Source organism: Schistocerca cancellata, chromosome 3, assembly GCF_023864275.1.
Source record: "Schistocerca cancellata isolate TAMUIC-IGC-003103 chromosome 3, iqSchCanc2.1, whole genome shotgun sequence".
In the NCBI taxonomy this organism is placed as follows: Eukaryota; Metazoa; Arthropoda; class Insecta; order Orthoptera; family Acrididae; genus Schistocerca; species Schistocerca cancellata.
In genome coordinates, this window is record NC_064628.1 from 707780287 (window position 1) to 707801988 (window position 21702).

At 38.0% G+C, this 21702-nt stretch overlaps 1 protein-coding gene across 1 annotated transcript in view; it reads left to right on the forward strand.

Moving 5' to 3' along the window:
* Positions 1–21702, forward strand: part of LOC126176526 (protein alan shepard) — a 397767-nt gene that overhangs the window by 370342 nt on the left and 5723 nt on the right. The window contains exons 8-11 of the mRNA XM_049923682.1: positions 5127–5345; positions 6073–6156; positions 13902–14000; positions 14167–14330. Coding sequence (XP_049779639.1) covers positions 5127–5345; positions 6073–6156; positions 13902–14000; positions 14167–14319 — 555 coding nt within the window. The 3' untranslated portion in view covers positions 14320–14330. The remainder of the gene's footprint in view (positions 1–5126; positions 5346–6072; positions 6157–13901; positions 14001–14166; positions 14331–21702) is intronic.

The window sequence follows — 21702 nt, forward strand, 5'->3', positions numbered from 1 at the left end:
TAATTTTGCAATACTGTAAAACAATTGTTTAACAATGAAAGTTTCACATCTTGACTTTTTGGATAAAAAATAATAATTTTATTACATAACATTTTACAAATGTGTTCTTGTATTGATAACACAAGAATTATCTTACATTTGATGTGAAACTTGAGTATATGCTATGTTTACAATGTCCTTGATATTTGACATTTAACTTAGTAAACTTTGTCAAATACAGGAGGTGCTTATTAGTTCACCTTGTTCTGTGCTTACCTTTAATTAAATTCATATCTGAAAACAATAATAATTAAACACAAATAAGCCCTTCATCCTAAGTGCAATGTTAACTAATATAGGGTCTTTCTCCTTGAGGCATTAGTGGGCAACAGTTTTTGTGTTCTGCAACATTTTTAAGATGCAGTAATTTCTTAAATATTATGTCAAGTTCAACAGCTGTCCTAGCTGTGTCAAAAACATTGTCAGTCGAAGAAGATATAGTCTATAGCTCAAGGGTAGCCCAAGTGAAAGATACAAACTGGGTTACCACTGAAATCTTTTTGAAATCTGAAAACCAAATTGGAGGCATTTTTTTGTGTAACATTCATTATCACAAAGTATGTTATTTTCTTCTGTTTGTGTCTTCAGAGTTGGAAGGGTCCACACCAGCCAAATTCTCCCTGCCTTTTCTCTGCTCTTTGCTTGGTCTGTTGTACTTTTTGTTTCCCCTTTTCTTGTGTCTTCTTTCCCTGGTGCTGTCCACATTGTACTGTGGTACTGGTATGGTATGGTATGGTGGGGGTGTCAGGATGGGTCAGTGACATTACTGGTGCCCCACTGTGTATAGTGTTGTCGGGGCACCCATACTCTCCCTGTTTCCACCCATCTCCCTCCTGTTTTTTTCCTTTTCCTAATGCCCTGACATCCCTTTTCCCTGTTTGTTTGCATGTCATCCCTTCGCCTTGATTGGACTGTGTAGTTTTATGGTATTCCTCCCTTGATTGGACTGTGTTGTTTTATGGTATTCCTCCCTTGATTTCAAATGTGTGTGCGAAATTTTTTTGGCACTTAACTGCTAAGGTCATCAGTCCCTAAGCTTATGCACTACTTAACCTAAATTATCCGAAGGACGAATGCACACACACATGCCCGAGGGAGACTCGAACCTCCGCCGGGACCAGCCACACAGTCCATGACTGCAGCGCTGTAGAGCAGAGCGCTCTGCTAATCCCATGCCCCTTGATTTCAGTCATGCAGTCAGGTTATATCATGGGACTGATGTCCTCACTGTTTGGTACCCCCCCCCCCCCCCCCCCTCCAAATCAATCAACCAACCAACCAACCCTCTTGAACTAATACAAGAAACGTGATTAAGTATGATTAAAATGGTTTTAGAGGGTCAAGATAGATGTTGGTATCAGTTCTGCATGCTTGAAACAAACTTGTGTCAAACGAGCATGCATTTTCAGTGCTACATAATACAGTTGTTATTTTTATTCAACACTTTTTCGTATGCATTCTCAGTACTTCACATCTGTACTCCGCAAATCACTATGAAGTGCATGGCATAGGGCATGTCCCATTGTAATAGCTATTGGGTATTTTCCTGTTTCAGTCACATATGGAGCACAGGAAGAGTGTTTAAATGCCTCTGTTGATACTGTAATTAATCTAATCTTCTCACCATGAACCATATAGGAGCAATATGTGGGGGGTGTAGTGCATTCCTACACTCATCATTTGAAGCTAGTTCATGAAACTTTGTAACTGGGCTTTCTCGTTTCAATTCAGTTTCTTCAGCATCTCTCTGATGCTTTCCACAGATCAAACAAACCTTTGTCCATTCATGCTGCCCTTCTCTATATATGTCCAATATTCCCTGTTAGTCGTAGTTGGTACAGGACCTATACACAAGAGCAATATTCTAGGATGGGTCACACAAGTTTTAAGCAGTCTCCTTTCTAAATTGACTGCATTTCCCCATTGTTCTAACTATAAACTGAAGTCTGTGCACCTGCTTTACCCATGACTGAGCCTATTTGCTCATTCTGTTTCATACCCTACAAACTGTTGCACTCTGGTATTTGTGAGAGTAAACTGATTCCAAATGTGACTGACTGATACAGGGTCCAACAGAAAAACCTTCTTTATTTCAAAAGATAGTTACAAACAAACAATGGAACATACAGAGAAAATCTTTTTATTTTGTGAACACCAAATACTATGTCATTTTACATTAGTTGCTTTGAAAAATTCTATCCACTAAATTGCTTCCGCCATTGTTGACACATTGACGAAGCCTTTCCCAGTCTCATTGGCAGCCACTTCCTGGATGATCACCTCATTAAGCACTTGCAGGGTTGTGTGGCAATGTTTGTACACTTGAGCCTTTAAGTGTCCGCAAAGAAAAAAAATCACAAGGTGATAAATTGGGTGATCTTGGGGGCTCGCCATATAATATCTCCTCATGAAGAGAGAAGACAGCCATGAAACAACTCTCTAAAAATTTCAAGATAACACTGAGAAGTGTAAGTTGTTGCTCCATCTTGTTGGAACCATAATTCTTTATCTTTGTGGTCCCTAACAAACTGGTTTAACTTAGGTCAGAGGCATGTCTCTATCATTTGACAATAGTTATATGAATTAAATGTTAACATAACACCATCTTAAAAAAAAAAAAAAAAAAAAAAAAAAAAAAAAAAAAAAAAAAAAAAAAGAAGTAGTTAAATACAAATCCCATACACCAAATTCAGCTGTGGTGCACAAAACTGTCACATGATGACTGTGAAGTGGTTTTTGGTGAAGTTCCTCAGGGTTTTCTGCTGCCTAGTAAATTTTGTTAATTTACAGTATCTGATATTGTAAGTGGGTCTTGTCAGAAGAAATCAAAATGACATCTGCAGGAACATTCTGAAGAATTTGCTTGCTCATGGCTCTGTGACTATCAGAATCTCTAGCAATGAATTCTTGGATAGCCATCGTTTTGTATGGGTGCATGTGTAGATCTCTGTGCAGGATTCTGATTGAATTCTTGTCAGGACATCTAGGGCAGCTGCATGTTTAAATGTTGAACATTTTGGAGATTGCAGGATAGACATTCTCGCACATGCCACATTTTCTGGCATTGTTACAGCTTGGGGTCAGCTAGTGGATTTTCTTTTTAGTGCAGAACCTGATGCTCTAAAGTTTGGTACCCAAACTTGAATAGTTTTCCTATCAGGAACAGAATCATTACAGCCAAATTTGAGGTGTATACAAAATGCCTGCAGAGTAGTAATCACAGAGCCACCATTAAAAATACGCTCCTCCACAACAAATGCAAGATGCTCAACTAGCCACGTCATTGCATCTACTGAAAATGGCGTGTACACCACTATCAATCAATATGCTCTCCACATCCGTATCCCCACCACAACTCACATCTCCAAATACAGGAGGTCTTTCAGTGGACCCTTTTGTCGTAGGATACTATGTTTTTTCACTTTGTGAAATGCACAGTTTTACATTTCTGAACATAAGTTGACTTCTTTGCACCAAATTTCAAATCTTATCAACATTTGACTGAATACATACACAGCTTCTTTCAGACATTATGTTATTGTAGATAACTGCATCATATGGAAAATTTCTGAGGTTACTGTTAATATGGTCCACAAGGTCATTAATATACAATGTGAACAGTGATACTCTCAACACACTTCCCTAGCACACACCATAAGTTTCTTCTAAATGTGTTGATGACTCTTCGTCCAAGATAACTTGCTGCATCCTCCATACCAACAAATCCTCAATCCAGTCACAAATTTTGCCTGATTTCCCGTACAGTCGTACTTAAGATAATAAGCATAGATGTGGTACTGAGTTGGATGCTTTCCAGAAATCAAGAGATACTGCCTTTACCTGACTGCCTTGAGGTTGGATTTCACATGACTGATGTTTTCAGAACTGTTGCTGTTTGACATGGAGGAGGTCATTATGTTGGATAGCCCTCTTTGTGTTTGAGCTCAGAATATGTTCTGAGATTCTACGACAATGTTTAAAGTCTCGGGAAGTGAGTCTGGTGGGTGGTAAAAGGACCTAATTACAATTTTATGCCAACTGCCAACACAGTCTTGCTGAAACGATCTCACATGCAGCTTAAGTTTCTATCTTGGTGATTTGAGTTTCTTGGCTACTGTGACAAATACACTATCTCCATTCCCCATTAGCCTGTGATCTACCAAATAGGCACTCGTGATCTCCCAATAGATTGTGGTCAATGTGTTGCTGACCACTGTCATAAACAGAGCACCATGTAAAACAATACATGTTTTTTGTCAAATAAAATGTGTACTGTGTGAAATTATGTATAGGAGTGACCACCACTAAACTGGACACGAATCAACTGTCTGCTTTGGGAACACTGAGTACCAGTTGCTGAGCACGTTCTGTGGCACTACTCAAGGGACCTATGCCTGCTAGATTGCCTGTATCATTTGGTTCCTCCCGTACAGTACCAGTAACGCTGAAATATAGAGATGGGAACTTCCACACATCCTATGATTGCACTGCTCTTCTGAACTCAATGTCCATTAACTAACCCCCTACTCCACATACCTGTTCCCTCTCACCTTTTTTTTTCATCTTGTCTTATCATTTCTCCTCCACTTAATACATTTTCATTTAAGACACTTTGTCTTTCATCTCATGGTACCTTGCTTACCCACCTCTTACTCATTCTCACACTTTCCATTTCATCTTTGTCTTCTCATATCCTCACAACAAGTGGTCCTTCCTTTACAACATTTCCAAAGCATTCATTCTATCCTCCCCAAGGAAGAAACTTACATTTCCAAAAACTTGGATAATATTTTTCAATTTTTGTATGTGTCTACCAGAAGTATTTAGAATTACACCTCCTGAAGGTAATTACTGGATGTCCTGTATATCTCCATATATTTTTATGTTGTAAGTTTGACTAAACAAAATAATTATTGATTCAAAGCTAATTTGCTCATTGGTAGCTTTATACAGGAATTAAGATTTTACCAGAAATTTTGCTTAAAAACAAAAGAAAGGAAAAAAGTGGCATATAACATTATTGTATAAAAAGGGAAGAGAGTTGAATACATTTGTTTATGTTAAACTGATTCATTTTGTTGTTACAGGCTGGTGCCTGGTTGCATTGTGGCAGCTTAGTACCTCCCGGTGCCCCTGTCAGCTATGATCCATCAGCAGGGCAAAATGGTGTCGGAACACCACATATTCTGCCTGCACTTGGACAGTATGGGCGACATTATAGTCCAGGGACTGTACAGGGTTACCAGCTACCGCCCACATCCTGGGTTCCTCAGTATGTGATGCAGCCACACTTGCCACAAGTTGAGGTTAGTAAGACCTTAAAAATTACCTTAAATAAAAGTAATATTTTTGCAAGATGAGTGTTTTCAGTTGTGCTTGTAACTAGACAGATCGTGGGCTGTCAGGCATTAAAATAAACAATGTTTTGTCAAGTTTGTTTGGTGTGTTAGGGGAAGCAGTCTCAACCCAAACTTCCACACAAAAAGGACAGAAAGGAAATTGTGAGTGTGTTTTATTTGTCATAAAATGTACCAGAGTAACTAACATAACTTATTTGGAAAAGTGAGAATTCAATGTGTACAAAAGAAACTTAAGATTGCAGGTTGAAGAGCAGAGGAAAGCTGTATTATGAGAATTATGGAAAATGGAATCTGTCAGCAGTATATAGGCAGATAACTTTAATACAACCATGATTTTTTACATTTTAAAATGAAACTATTTTATTGTTATTGAGCTGATAAACACTAAATGCAAGTTGTTTGTGGTAATTCCACATGGATTTACAGAATGATAGTTTCTTGTGAAAGAGTCATCGCAATTACTTTTACTGTCAAATACCTTCTTCAATTTTTTTTCTGATTTAATATTCCATTAAAGACAAACAGAACAAAAAACAACAGTTTCAGTATAACTGATAAAAAATATTATTTATGTTTCTGCTCCTGTTGTCTTCTGGTCATAGCTGCCATTTAATTCCACACAGCCAGAGCAGATTTGCCATAAATTGTGTTAATATTTAATGTTCATTTCCAGGAACAGTTTGCTTGTCAGCTGGCGCCCACCACACACATACATAGCTACAAAAATGACACACAACATTCAAGAGGCATCTCTGTGGTGAGTTATAGCTGTCATGGTCATTAAATGAAGTTACTATGTCTGTTAATGTTAAACAGATAATTAATAAATATGGTGAAAAATGTTGTGTGTGTGACAGTTAAAGATATAGTAATGTGTACTTTTCATCCGAGGTTTTAACTCTTTTTGTAAATCCACATCATGTGAGTGATATACCACTGTATTCAAAACCAAATTACGTTATTTGATCATTGTAAATGCAAATGGGTCAAGAGCACACAAATTAATAGATCAATCTCACCTTGAGTTTTCCAATCAAGAATTAATTTTTCCAATGTTAAAGAGAGTAGATCAGGGGGGAAGATGAGGAACAGTACTGCTGATTAGAGTGAAAAACCAATCAAGGGATTTATTCAGTATTTTCTGAGTCTCCCTTTGCCTCGTCTCAAGTAAGTGTGAACCATGCTGTAGATACTAAAATCAGTCTCATTTTTCACCCTTTTAATTTCTGCAGTTACATGTCAGGGACCAGTTAACAGCTTTTAACAGTCATGTATTGAGTATGTCCTGCTCAAGTGCTTTACTGAGGTCAAAGTGAAACCAGGCAAATCGTGCGCTCGCGCGCGCGCGCGCACACACACACACACACACACACACACACACACACACACACACACACACACACACAGATAAGCAAAAGGTGTTTAGCACAAAACAAGCAGCTTTTCATTTAGCCACACAGGTAGGCCACATCTCCAAAAATACAGAAACAACCAAGGAATGGTGAAAAACATGAAAAAACTGACAACACTACAAAGTGTACGCTCATTGCCAGTACTTAATCTCCTATCTCCCATACTTCACAGAAATTCTCCTGCATACTTCACAGGACTAGCGCTGATGGAAGAAAGGTTACTATCGAGACATGACATAGTCACAGCATGTGGGTGGGTCATGAGTCATTCTCGGCTTACTTCATGTAAGCCTAAAACACTTCTGTGGCAGTACAGTATGAAAAGTATGGGGATACACATACTTCTACATCATCAGCCATGCCATGCGTTAGATAATACTATATGTAATGGAACTTTCCAATTGCATTTTAAAAAAGTGCCATGTTACCTTAGTATACAAATACAACGAATAAACAGGGTGTATACGACCCGGGACAACCGGGAGATCCGGGAAAAACCCGGGAATTTTTTGATCCGGGAGAAAACTGGGAAGAATCCCGGAATTTTTTAGAATTCAGGGAATTTTTCATTGTTTTAGTTTTCAGTTAAATTTTTGTATTTTTGACAGGTAAGAACTGATATTCTAACAAAGGATACTACTGTATCCCGCTACTACAGAATAATACTTCAATAATAAAACATAAACGAGAGAAAAAACCGAAAATAACTTGAATTGCAAAGGAAATACGGCATATACGACGACGACACACAGTGCTCGTGCAAGGATCTGCCAACAGCAAAATGTGTCAAAGGCTTTAGGAAGACTATGCAATGCTTCATAACAACAAATTGCCTTCAGAGGGGGGAGGGGGAGCGAGCGCCTGGCATCCAGCACACGTTTGTCAATTATTCATATGATTTATTTTGAAACGTTTCTCTGTTGGTTTTTAAACATTTTTGAACACATTTTAATTTGATTTTTGAATGAATCATAATTTGATTTTTGATTTTTGAAAGCATGCATAGTGTATGTGATGCCTTTGTTAGGATAATCCTTGTCGCATCTAGAAATAAACTTCCCACAGACAAAAGGTGATGTGGCTATACGAGCTGAGCGGAGTAAAGCCGAATGGATGAATGCCAATCGCCGTCTGATGATGTGGTTGATTGGGTTTGCAAATGATCAGCGTTGTTATAATTACTAGCGAAATCCATAGATTCAGACTACCAGAGTGGAAATAAATGACTGACAGGAATAACAGTTACGAAAGATGACGTATTATTTTCTCAGTGTACCCAAGAAAATGAAATTTTGACAGAAAATTTTTGGCCCGGTCACTATGGACCAGTCGTACAATACCCAAATAGCAGCCGCTTAAGTTCTATTCTGCAAGTAATGCAGAAAACGTGTTGTACGAACATGTAATAACACCTAATTGGAAAACAATTGCGGGATAGCTAAACCTGTGATTCTGGCAGGGTTACTGAAATTAATCAGCGAACAAATTTTGACAATGGCAGGAATAGGTGCAGAATTGGTGATGACAAGATTGTTTGTTAGCACGAGGAAGAAGAAGAAACGGGGACATCACACAAATTGTGGGAGAATAAGATGATTCCAAATTTATATAAAAATTTCTTAATACTACTGCTTGAGAAGCTGGTGCGTATGAATCAAATGTGAAACTATTTCCTAACATAAAGATTTTTGCTTATAGTATTCCTAATAGGCATTTGATATTGGCACTTTGTGAATTATAGTCATGTTATAAAAATGGCCATTTGTGCCAAAACAGTCTAGTTTATTTGGTGTATCTTACAAAATTGCTCTATATTAGAAAGGCCTCTTTTGTTTTATCTAGCAGACAGTGACAAGATAGACATAATCAGATCGAGAAACCACACCAGTCTTGGGTATTATTTGTGTTAACAGCTTTTTCAGTACTAGATACGACATTTCGATTTTTCATGTAACGAATCGTTTGCCGAGCTTTGATGAGGTAATAGATTCTTTTGCAGAAAAGAAAGCACACCATGTAAAGCTGTAGCAAGATCAGAGAGAAAAAAATGCTAGGAGCTAAGGATTGAAGAAATGTGTACTTTTTTGCTTGTCTCTTTTCTTTATTGGTTTTATGTATCTTATATTTAATTTTATGTCACACAAAACAGCAAGTTATTACATAATAGGCAATAAAGAGTGCAAATTTTCTGAAGAGTTCTTGTTCTACCAACTACAAATAATCCCATCCGCTACTAATGTGTGTGTGTGTGAAATCTTATGGGACTTAACTGCAAAGTTCATCAGTCCCTAAGCTGACACACTACTTAACCTAAATTATCCTAAGGACAGACACACACACCCATGCCCGAGGGAGGACTTGAACCTCCGCCAGGACCAGCCGCACAGCCCATGACTGCAGTGCCTTAGATCGCTTGTGCTATTAATAGCGAGATTTTTTTTAAAGAGGGGCAGGCTGTCAAACCGGCCGACTGGGAGCGGGAGACGCACCACAGGACATTTCAATTTCCACTGTCCTGAATATAGTTTGATGGCATCCATTACAAAATATACACATTTCAATTCAACAGAGCGAAATACAGTGACGTGCTATTAAAGAATGCTGTATGAAGAGGCGTAGCACTGCACTTTGGCACACCTTAGATCAAATAACATGTCTTACATTTCCTCAAACACACATGTTTTATGTTTCAGACTTTTCAGAAAGGTGTGTGCTACAAGATGAACATATTTTTGAAAATTCGACTGTTTTTAGTATTGACCCGGTTCGCAAATATCGTAGATCCGAGGCTGATGTGCAGAGCAGTCTGAGTTATAGTGGGTAGTCTCCACGTGACCCGTGTTTACATTTAGTGATTTTGCTGTTTCCACTTCGTTTACTTTCACGTCAAATGAAAACAAAACAGATATCTGTGGCCAGGACCTATCAAGTGCATTAAAATACATTCACATAATCACGGAAGGCTAAAATATGTCATTAGTTTCAGATTGTATTTTGTTTACACCTTTCTGACTGTCAAGCATTAATCGCCTTGCGGAACAGTTGAAGTTATTTTTGTCTGTTTGCTAAAGAAATTTGACTTTTATTAATCTTTTCCACAGAGCAGTTAATGTATTTGAAACGAAATGGTTAATTCCACAGTACTGGCTAGTTTCAACTGTTGGCATTATGCCATGGTAAAGAACCAAACATTATATAATACAGTACTGGCGCTCGAAGAAAATTTACATCCCGAAAACCACACTGAAAAGCTAAAATCAGGTTGAGGTCTACTTGATTGGGAATCTAGACATGCACTTTAAATGTGCACATTTTAGAATGGCTCACAAAATTCTGATCCTCTTGGAGAATCCTTTGATGTCTTGTTTCTTTATGACATAATGTATGATCTTTCATTGTTTTACGCGTACGAACATACGGGCTTCCTACGTTATGGTATCTGTGAAAGTGCTGTGTGGCCTGTTATCTGGCGCTCTCTGGCAACTGCTGAAATGAACCTATTTCTAACAAGTCACAGGAAAATATTGCGAATGGTGGTTTGAAAAGCATTACTTTCAAAGTAAATATCCTTTTACGTAAGTTGAACTATGTGAGAGAATGTACCATGAATTTCTTAAATCACAGAGCATTTGACTCTCATTTAAAAATCAGCTCTTTCATGACTAGCCATTTAGAAGAATTTCGAACCCTGAAGATCAGACATTAGTCATTATTAAAAATTTTACTGGCACATTTGTGTGATATATATTAAAGTGTAGCATGCGCAAAAAGATCATTATTATATGCAAAATCTTAGCTTCCCTTGCAGCTTATTAACCTTAGTGAGCAATATTATATGTGAAAGATTTGCTTTTCATGTAGCAACACTATGTATATTAATTTAAACTATTAACTTTCCCAGTTTGTGTGTTTGTGCTACGTAACAGTGATGATGCTGTTGGCTGACTAAATCAGATTTCCTATGCTCTGAATATCCGCTGTCATCGGCTGCCGAGATCACATGACCTGAGCTATGACTGGCTTACAGAAACGCATTTCAATCTCGATTTCAATGATTCGGAAAGTAACATACGCTTTTTGGTGGAATTTAAATGTATACTTTCGTAATACGAAAATACTAAACGTACATGTTGCTGCACGTAAGATATTTCCAAGATGTGTCTTTTCCTCTGAGTTCCGTTTTTTAAAGTGCCGGGAAATTCTACGCCCGTGTATAAAACCTTAACCATTCGAAGGATTGATAAGGGAGGAAATACCGTCACTTAACATGGAAACAGCGTGTTTTCACCCAGGAGAAAGTTTGTTTTTAACTGGGAAATACAGGAAAAATCCGGGAATTTCTCTTCCTTGTCCGCCTATAGACCCTGATAAAAAATGAGACCTAAAAAAATTCTTTTCCTCCCTTTTGTCCTAATGAAGTCTTCCATCAAATCCTGGAAGTCAAGAGAACTGGTCACCTTGTGTTCAGTCGAGAACAAGGCGAGAGCAGGAATGCATTCTTCTTGCATTTTAGGACGTAACTTGTTCTTGGTAAGGACTAATTTGGAGAATGCTCTCCAAGCTTCACAAATTGTGATTGGTATTGAGAGGAAAATTCAGTAAGCAAGTATCATATTTGGAAAAACATCACTAAGATAATTTTCAACCATAAATTCATAAAACCCAACCGGTGAACTCCTTAGCAGCCTTTCTTTGAGAGAACACTGCAAATATTCAGTAAAATGAAGAATTCAACAACGCAAACATTGTTCATTGAGTTCTGCATTTCCTATCACTGCCTTTTCTTCTTTGTTCTTGATAATTTCTTCAAGTGATACATAAACGGCATTGAAATTCTGTCAGACAATTGATAATGATTCCTCATGGCATGACCATCTAGTATCAAACATTGTTTTAAGTTGCCCATTACTCTTCACAAGAATATGCCAACAATGAATAGAAGCTCATAATACTGGCATTGTCGTAGGATTGCGAATGACAATCTTCTATCATAATATCATGTTTTCCAAAGAGATCAATGATAACATTCCTAAGACTTTCTGCCATATGACTGTGTTCGCATCTCATGGTCTAGGGAGTAGCATTGCTGCCTCTGGATCACTGGATCCTGGGTTCGACTCCCTGCCAGGTTCGGGATTTTCTATGCCCAGGGACTGGATGTTTGTGTTGTCCTCATCATCTTACACTTACCGTCATCTTACACTTACCGTCATCTTTCATGACAGTGGCTAGATTGGACTTTGTAAAAATTGGACTGCATAAAAATTGGGACTTTGTACGGGCGGTGATGACCACACAGTTGAGTGCCCCACAAACCAAACATAATCATCACCACCATATGACAGTATGTGGGAACAAAACACACAAATTTTTCATGAACTCTTCCCTTGAAACAATATCTTACCAAAGCAGCTAATTGATCTTCATGTGCCGTGTCTGCCACTGAGTACACAGCTAGTCCATAGTACTTTTCTGTTTGAATTTTACCAACTATTGGAGCCATGTTCTTGGATGTGTTGTTTAAAAAAAAAGAATCAAAATAAGCAATTAATTTGAGGGAACTAAAATAGTTTCCTTTATTCGGAGCTCCTAAAGTTTTGTCATCATCACGAAAAGTGTCCTCTTATTGCCAAATGCCTAACTACTGCTACCACTTTCCAAAGCAGTTCTTTCCAATAATTTTTCTCCATTTTAGTCATATGCTGCAGTACATCCCTTGTTCTTCAGTTGCAGAAGCCACATCACTGAATTTTTGTGATTGTTGGCGCTGTTTCCACGAGATGTTGCTTTTTCTTCCCCCTTCTTCCACTTAGAAAATAAACAGGTAGAAAATGGAGTATGCATGTTGTCTAAGTCCGTGCTGTCATTCCTGTAGATTTGGAGTACAACAGTCATTTTCTTTCATTTTTTTCTCCAATTAGGAGTTTTCTAAAGAACAAGTTCTTGGATGTGCACCTTTTTTGTGATTTGTAAACACATTCAGATTTACTTACATTATCTACATTGTTCTTAAAATAAATAAACCTTTCACTAAACACGGTTCCACAAATTCGTTTTTCATGTCCCTTCATTTTGCTGCATCTTTCTTGAGTATGGGGACTTCACTAATTCACTGTCGGTACTTTCACTAGGTTTAGTTTTCTGAAAACTAGCTGCTTCCTTTGTGTAGTGCACCCCTGACCTATCTAGGGGCGTCCTACAATTGCCCACCCAATAGCGCAAGTCTAGAAATCTGCAGCCAAGACCATCACAGAGTCGACGAAGCCTCTGGTTGAGACCCTCCACTCGGCTCCAAACCAAAGGACACTGATCCACTCTGGGAACGATGCCGCAAATAGAGAGCTCTGCTTGCACCCCGCGTGCAAGGCCAGCGGTCTTCACCAAATCCGCCAGCCGCCTGTACGAACTGAGGATCGCCTCAGAACCCAAGCAACAGGCGTCATTGATGCCGATGTGAGCAACTACTTGCACACAAGTAGATAGTATGAGTCACTTAACAGTGGTGGACTGGTGGGTGTGAGTAAAATACAGTTAGGGGAGCCTGTGCATGGGAGTTTGGGGTGAGCTGTGTGTTAAAAAAAGCATAAATATGTTCACATGCCAAAATTTTTGGGAAAAGTTTTAAAGGTGCTGAAGAAAGAATGAGGCAGCTGGTACCCCACTTTTCAGTCAGCCTTTTAAGCAAACACAAATATATTTGCATTTTTTGTACACAGACAGCAGCATTTTTCCACTGGTAACATATTACTTAAAATTAATTTTGTCAAAAATGGACTATCCAAAATCCAGATCATTATGTCTTTAATTATTATGTAATAAATTCTCATTACCACTTTTGTCAGAAAAGCTGTCATTTACAAGCATTGTTACAATTTATTAGAACTGTAATGAATTTTATTATGTTATTTAGTCAGTCAGAACAGTTACATCACATACCCCAGTTGGTCCTTAAAGAATTTGCTGTGAAGTTCTTATTTTCAGTTTGACATATGCTACTCTTCAATTTTTTGCATTTTGATTTTGATTGTAAATTTAGTTGGTAGAATTTACATTTCTGATACTCTGCTGACACAATGCTTTTGTTTTGCAGATGATGCCATCAGCTGATCCAAGCTCTGTTCAGTATGGTTCTATGATTCCACCTCTCACTACTCATATGTCTGCCTTACAGATTGGTACCCCTAGCTCTGTAAGTAACATATGTCAGACTAGGATAGCAAAATAAAAATGTAAATGGAGAAAGGATTGCAAAGCATGTTTAATACCTACTGTTCTCATTGGCACAAAACAAAACATTATTTTGCATGTCATGCAGCTCTTTTATTTGTTGTTAATCCAAGAATTTGTGGTTTCAGTATATAGCAAGCCCTCATCCATATCCATTCTATCCTGGGCCAGGAGCATCTATCATACATGCTGTGCCAATACCTGACTCTGAGCAAACATCTAATGCTGCTTCACCAGATGATACCTATCAGCCCTACCAGACCAGTCAGCAACCAAAATAAGTACTGATTTGGTAAGATTCAGACATACACTTTATTTTCACACAGTCCATGTGTATCTTTTGGCTAGTAGTTATTGCACTGACTTTAATGTGAAGTGTTACAGTATTTTTTTTAAAATTATTATTTATTTATCCATGAATCATTCTCCTCGCCTTCTGCTGTTCTCACATCACTGTCGCATGTTTTGCATCAGCTGTACATTCCTCTGATACATTCCCTCCCTCAGATCAGTCTAATTGTTGCTTGAATATTTCGACTATTTCTTATTTAGGATGTGGTGTATAACACACCTCCAGTTAATACGGAGTTAAACATGATGAAAATTAAAAGTTAATAAAGTTGGATGAATTTAAACATCAGGTGCCAATATTTTTTGTGTGATCTTCTGTAGTAAATCTCATTATGAGGAAAGCTTAACTAATGATTCAGAGCTTGAACTAGTCACTATTTCTTCCCAGTGGCATCCAAATATCAGAGACTCTCCTAATAAACTGCATAACTGACATAGAAGGAAACACAACAGCCCCCAGGATGTTGCTGGGATGAATTATGAACAAGTAGAGAAGACCAGAGAGACCTGTTGAACGTTTGTGTTGGTCCATTAATATGTTAGGATAATGCAGTAGGTTACAAATGCTTCATGAAAGTCAGTTATATGAGTTTGAGCTTCAACTCTACACAAAACCTCACTGCAGCATGTACTGCCCCAAGAGCAAAAGCCAGGCATCTCAAAACATGCTATAACATATTTACCAACATATTATATATTTTACATGTAACTACTGATGTAATTCCACAGAAAGGACAAGTATAACAGCTTTACTTTCAGTGTTAAGAGAATTGTTTCACCAACTAATTTCACTACTCTATCTCTCTATCTGAACTGGAAGATCTAGCAATATTGTGGATCAGATGGTGAATTTTAGGATATGTTAGAAAATTCACAAAAAAGAAATTTATGTGCTGTCAGTATTTAGATAGTAATGGTAACACTTTATGTGCAGGCAGATTTGGCATTGTTAACTCTTCTTATACGTAGCAGTCACAAATGTTTTTATTAATACTGTACAGTACATTTCAAGGTTTAACCCTTATCTTTACATTTGATCAACAATACTTGCGTTGATGTCTGTCGGGAATTTGATATCAGCGGTAGTCAATGAAAACCTCATAACTCCATTTTGTTAAATTCTACAGCAGAAACGGTTTCTTAAAAAATAATATATAATAATGATACAGATACAGTTGCTACATTCTATCTATATAGTAGAATTGTAGCTATTGACAGATTACAGAAATCCATGCACTTTCAGGTCTCTCTTCGATAACACAGTTACTGGAATTAAGAAATTTACATGGAAAAATGGAGTTATGGAGTTTTCAGTTACCACCATGATGTGATGGTGCTCTTTCACAAAGTACTGAAATTATGAAATTTATGTTAAACTCTCACAGAGAGCATATTGGAACCAAAATCAAAATTTTAATATAACTAGAGGTTTTCCATTGCTAAATGCAATCTTTCAAAGTAACCACACTTAAGACTTCAGCTCTCACAATTCCAAGCAAACATTATATAATGCTTAATCCGAGATGTTTGAGCAAAGGTAAATGACACCATGCAATGTTCATTCACTCTTAATAATTAGATGTAATTTATTGCAAGACCTTTAAGAGTCTTTAAATTATCTAATCATATGGAAGGGGCAGTTAGTTGTTTGTGAACAAATAGGTAAGATGTGAGAAGAATGAGGATCAGATAGTTTTAAATAATGACTGTGTTATGAAAAATTGTGGTCATTGGCATAAGGGTAGATGTGGAGAACAAAGAAAAAACATCCTTATAAATGAACCGAACAATATGAAATAATAATCATGAATACATAATACAAAGAGCTCAAAAATGGAGAAAATTGAGATGTTCAAAAAAAGAGGAAGACCTTGAATAATTCAGACAACAAAGAAAATAAACATCAAAAATAATCTGGAAAATCAAAAAGAACTTTGAAAATTGTCAGCTTATTGAAATAGAAGAAAATTTCACCAAAAATAATCCTAGAAATTCTTACCAAATCTTTAAACACATACTTAAAGGATATCAGGCACCAAGTATTTGCTTCAAAGATGATAATGGCAAAATAGGATTAAATAATAAAGAAAACTGTGAAATTTTACCAAATTTTTGTGAAAAGTTGTTAAACTGTCCAGTTCCAACAGATAAATTAGAATTTCCAGTGACACTTCAAAATCTAGAGGAAGATTTCCCACCAACAGAGCTAGAAATTCATGAAACCATCAAAACACTCAAAAACAATAAAGCAAGTGGTGAAGACTCCATTATAGCAGAATTATTGAAGTGGTCAGAACCAAAAATCATAAAGGATCTACAGCTGCTTTTTGAGAACATTTGGAAAACTGAAAAGATTCCAGTTGAATGGAAAACAGTATTAATCCACCTGCTACATAAAAAGGGAGACAAACAAAATGTCAGTAATTACAGAGGAGTGTCACTTCTGCCAGTGGCATACAAAATATTATCAAAATTTCTCCTCAACAGAGTGGTAGATACTTTAGACAAACAACTAGGAGAATATCAGGGTGGTTTTCGAAAGAGAAGATCCTGTGCAGAACAAATTTTTAACTTAAAGTCAATAATTCGCCATGGAATGTTAACCAGCAAACCAATACTAGTGTCATTTATAGGTTTCAAGAAAGCATTTGATTGTATAGACAGAGAAACGATAGATAAGGTCATTAGAGAATTTGGTGTTAAATCAAAACTAGCAAACATAATTCGTGAAACACTAACAGGTACAGTATCTAAAGTCAAATTTATGAGAGAAGTATCTCATCCTTTGAAATAAAAACTGGTGTTAGACATGTGATGGTTTATCACCTTTACTGCTTAACTGTGTTCTAGAAAAAATTGTAAGGATCTGGAATTCGGAGCTAAAAAATCACAAAATTGAACCAATAACTCTGGGAAGGAAAACAAATGGAATTAAACTGCTTGGCTTTTGCAGATGATTTTGCAATACTTTCAGAAAACCTGACAGAAGCAGTTACTCAAATAAACATTCTGGAAATATTAGCAAACAGAACTGGTCTCAGAATTTCAGCTGAAAAAACAAAATTCATGACAAATATAAAAAATGCACCAAAATACATAGAAACACAAATAGGTAAAATAGAGCGAGTAAATAAATTTAAATATCTTGGAGAAACAATACAACAGAATGGACTAGAAAAATCTGCAATAGATGTAAGAATTAACAAAATGGAAAGAGCATATGGTTTGACCAAAAATATTTACAAGAAGAAATGTATATCTAGAAAAACAAAATTAAAACACTACACCACAGTGGTATGACCAGAATGTTTATATGGATCTGAATGCCTTACGATGAACTATAAAATGGACAAACTAGAGGTACTGGAAAGAAGGATTATTAGAAAAATAATGGATGCAATGAAAACTGCATATGGTTGGAAAATAAGAAGTAATGAGGAGATCTGCAAAAATATAGAGAAAATATCTGAAGTAATGGCCAAACGAAGATTAACCTTTTTGGATATCTCTACCAAATGGATGGAAATAGACTAACAAAACAAATACTCGTATATTTCTGGAAGAAGAAATCAACAATAGCATGGATTACAGAAATAAGAAAAGATCTTGAAAGAAACAACATCAAAGAATCAGAAATAGCAGAAAGAAACCGTTTTAAAAACAAAACACTAATTTTGGAAGGCTTTCAAAGCAGAAGAAATAAAAAATCGGGAACAGCATGGACAGAAGAAAGGAAGAGACTTCATGGGGAGAAAATGAGGGAATATTGGAAAAATAGGAAACAACAACAAAGGAAGAGGAACTGAAGTTATTAACATGATCCTAGTTGCTCAATACGATTGTTTAAAAAAAATGGATTTATGTATATATATTTTTTTCCACGTGTCCAAAAATATATTTTGTGTTTGGAATGTTTGTCCTGACTCATACGATCAGATATTTCTTGTATCTGATATTATAAAATAAGCAATGGAAAATCCAGGATGGTATGTAACAATATTGTGAAAAGGAAAGTTGCTACTCACCATATAGCAGAGATGCTGAGTCGCAGATAGGCACAACTTCCCAACATCACCACTGCTGAAGCCCAGGCTATCCATGATCTGAAGGCTGACCAATCCATCATCATTCTTCCGGCGGTCAAGGGTTCCACGACTGTGGTACTTGATCGTCGGGAGTATGTGGCTGAGGGACTGCGTCAGCTTTCTGACAACACTACTTACAAAGTTTGCCAAGGTAATCCCATTCCTGATGTCCAGGCAGAGCTTCAAGGAATCTTTAGAACCTTAGGCCCCCTACAAAACCTTTCACCCGACTCCATCAACCTCGTGACCCCACCCTTCTACCTTCTTCCTAAAATTCACAAACCCAATCGTCCCGGCCGTCCCATTGTAGCTGGTTACCAAGCCCCCACAGAACGCATCTCTGCCTACGTAGATCAACACCTTCAACCCATCACATGCAGTCTCCCATCCTTCATCAAAGACACCAACCACTTTCTCGAACGCATGGAATCCCTACCCAGTCTGTTATCCCCGGAAACCATCCTTGTAACCATTGATGCCACTTCCTTATACACAAATATTCCGCATGTCCAGGGCCTCGCTGCGATGGAGCACTTCCTTTCACACCGATCACCTGCCACCCTACCTAAAACCTCTTTCCTCATTACCTTAGCCAGCTTCATCCTGACCCACAACTTCTTCACTTTCGAAGGCCAGACATACCAACAATTAAAGGGAACAGCCATGGGTACCAGGATGGCCCCTCGTACGCCAACCTATTCATGGGTCGCTTAGAGGAAGCCTTCTTGGTTACCCAGGCCTGCCAACCCAAAGTTTGGTGCAGATTTATTGATGACATTTTCATGATCTGGACTCACAGTGAAGAAGAACTCCAGAACTTCCTCTCCAAGCTCAACTCCTTTGGTTCCATCAGATTCACCTGGTCCTACTCTAAATCCCATGCCACTTTCTGTGACGTTGACCTCCACCTGTCCAATGGCCAGCTTCACACGTCCGTCCATATCAAACCCACCAACAAGCAACAGTACCTCCATTATGACAGCTGCCACCCATTCCACATCAAACGGTCCCTTCCCTACAGCCTAGGTCTTCGTGGCAAACGAATCTGCTCCAGTCCGGAATCCTTGAACTATTACACCAACAACCTGAAAATAGCTTTTGCATCCCGTAACTACCCTCCCGACCTGGTACAGAAGCAAATAACCAGAGCCACTTCCTCATCTCCTCAAACCCAGAACCTTCCACAGAACCACCCCAAAAGTGCCTCACTTGTGACAGGATACTTTCCGGGACTGGATCAGATTCTGAATGTGGCTCTTCAGCAGGGATACGACTTCCTCAAATCCTGCCCTTAAATGAGATCCATCCTTCATGAAATCCTCCCCACTCCACGTAGAGTGTCTTTCCGCCATCCACCTAACCTTCGTAACCTCTTAGTTCATCCCTATGAAATCCTCAAACCACCTTCCCTACCCTCTGGCTCCTACCCTTGTAACCACCCCCGGTGTAAAACCTGTCCCATGCACCCTCCCACCACCACCTACTCCAGTCCTGTAACCCGGAAGGTGTATACGATCAAAGGCAGAGCCACGTGTGAAAGCACCCACGTGATTTACCAACTGACCTGCCTACACTGTGAAGCCTTCTATGTGGGAATGACCAGCAACAAACTGTCCATACGCATGAATGGACACAGGCAGACAGTGTTTGTTGGTAATGAGGATCACCCTGTGGCTAAACATGCCTTGGTGCACGGCCAGCACATCTTGGCACAGTGTTACACCGTCCGGGTTATCTGGATACTTCCCACTAACACCAACCTGTCAGAACTCCGGAGGTGGGAACTTGCTCTTCAGCATATCCTCTCTTCTCACTATCCGCCAGGCCTCGATCTCTGCTAATTTCTAATTTCAATTTGCTGCCGCTCATACCTCACACGTCTTTCAACATCATCTTTGCCTCTGTACTTCTGCCTCGACTGTCATCTCTGCCCAAACTCTTTGCCTTTACAAATGTCTGCTTGTCTCTGTGTATATGCGGATGGATATATGTGTGTGTGCGCACGAGTGTACACCTGTCCTTTTTTTTCCCCCTAAGGTAAGTCTTTCCGCTCCCGGGATTGGAATGACTCCTTACCCTCTCCCTTAGAACCCACATCCTTTCGTCTTTCCCTCTCCTTCCCTCTTTCCTGACGAAGCAACCGTTTGTTGCGAAAGCTTGAATTTTGTGTGTATGTTTGTGTTTGTTTGTGTGTCTATCGACCTGCCAGTGCTTTTGTTTGGTAAGTCTCATCATCTTTGTTTTTATATACCTATCGCTGCTAATATAGCGAGTCGGTATCATGTGGTTTGTGAACTGTGTACATAGAATGGAGAAAAGTGAAAGAAATACTTGTTAAATAAAAATAGAAGCCACAAATGATACTGAGGATGAAAGATAGCTTGCTTAGGAATATTATTGCCAACACTAAAATTGCCTTAGACACGGCCCTGTTACCTTCTTAGAACAGAATAGAATCACAGTAAAGTTGCAGAGATTATTGCTGCTCAGATAGACAAGAGATAGAGAGAATAACAATCTCACAAGCAAAGAAAAAGGACAGTTCATGAAATTGACAAAAAATTAGTCGAGGTCAGTGTTATCATCCTCAAGGCAGATGTAGGGAATAGTTTGGTCATTATCAATAGAGTTAATTACATTAATAAAGCACACAATTGTCTTGTAAAGTTAAATAAAGATCCAGCTAACAAATTTAACACTTTAGTTAAAAAAGCAGTAAAGAAGTGTGATTTTATTTCTTGTGAAAAAGATGTAAAAGAACTTTCAGTTATGGACCTGCACACCCCATGCTGAACCCAAGACCCATAAAAGTGATACCCCAATTTGTCCATTTGTTAATTATATAGACAGCCCATGTATAAAGTCCTCAGAGAATTAGGTAAACTACTTAAAGAATATTAAATTTTCAAAGAAAACTATACTTTTAAAAATTCACTTGAACTAACACCCAAAATTAAAGATATTTTCGTTCCTGCTAATGGTTAATTTTTATCCCTTGACATAACTAATTTATTTACCAACATTCCCATTTAAGACACTATTGAAGTCATTGAACAGAAGCTTCTCCTGTGCAAGAAAGTCAGTGTACAAGAAATTAATGGCTCATTAACATACTACATCTGATACTCTCCTACAACTATTTCAAGTTCATTAATCAAATTTTTGGATAACATTAGGGCATTTCCATAGGTGGTTGTATAGTGATTACACTTGCTACCATTTTTGTTA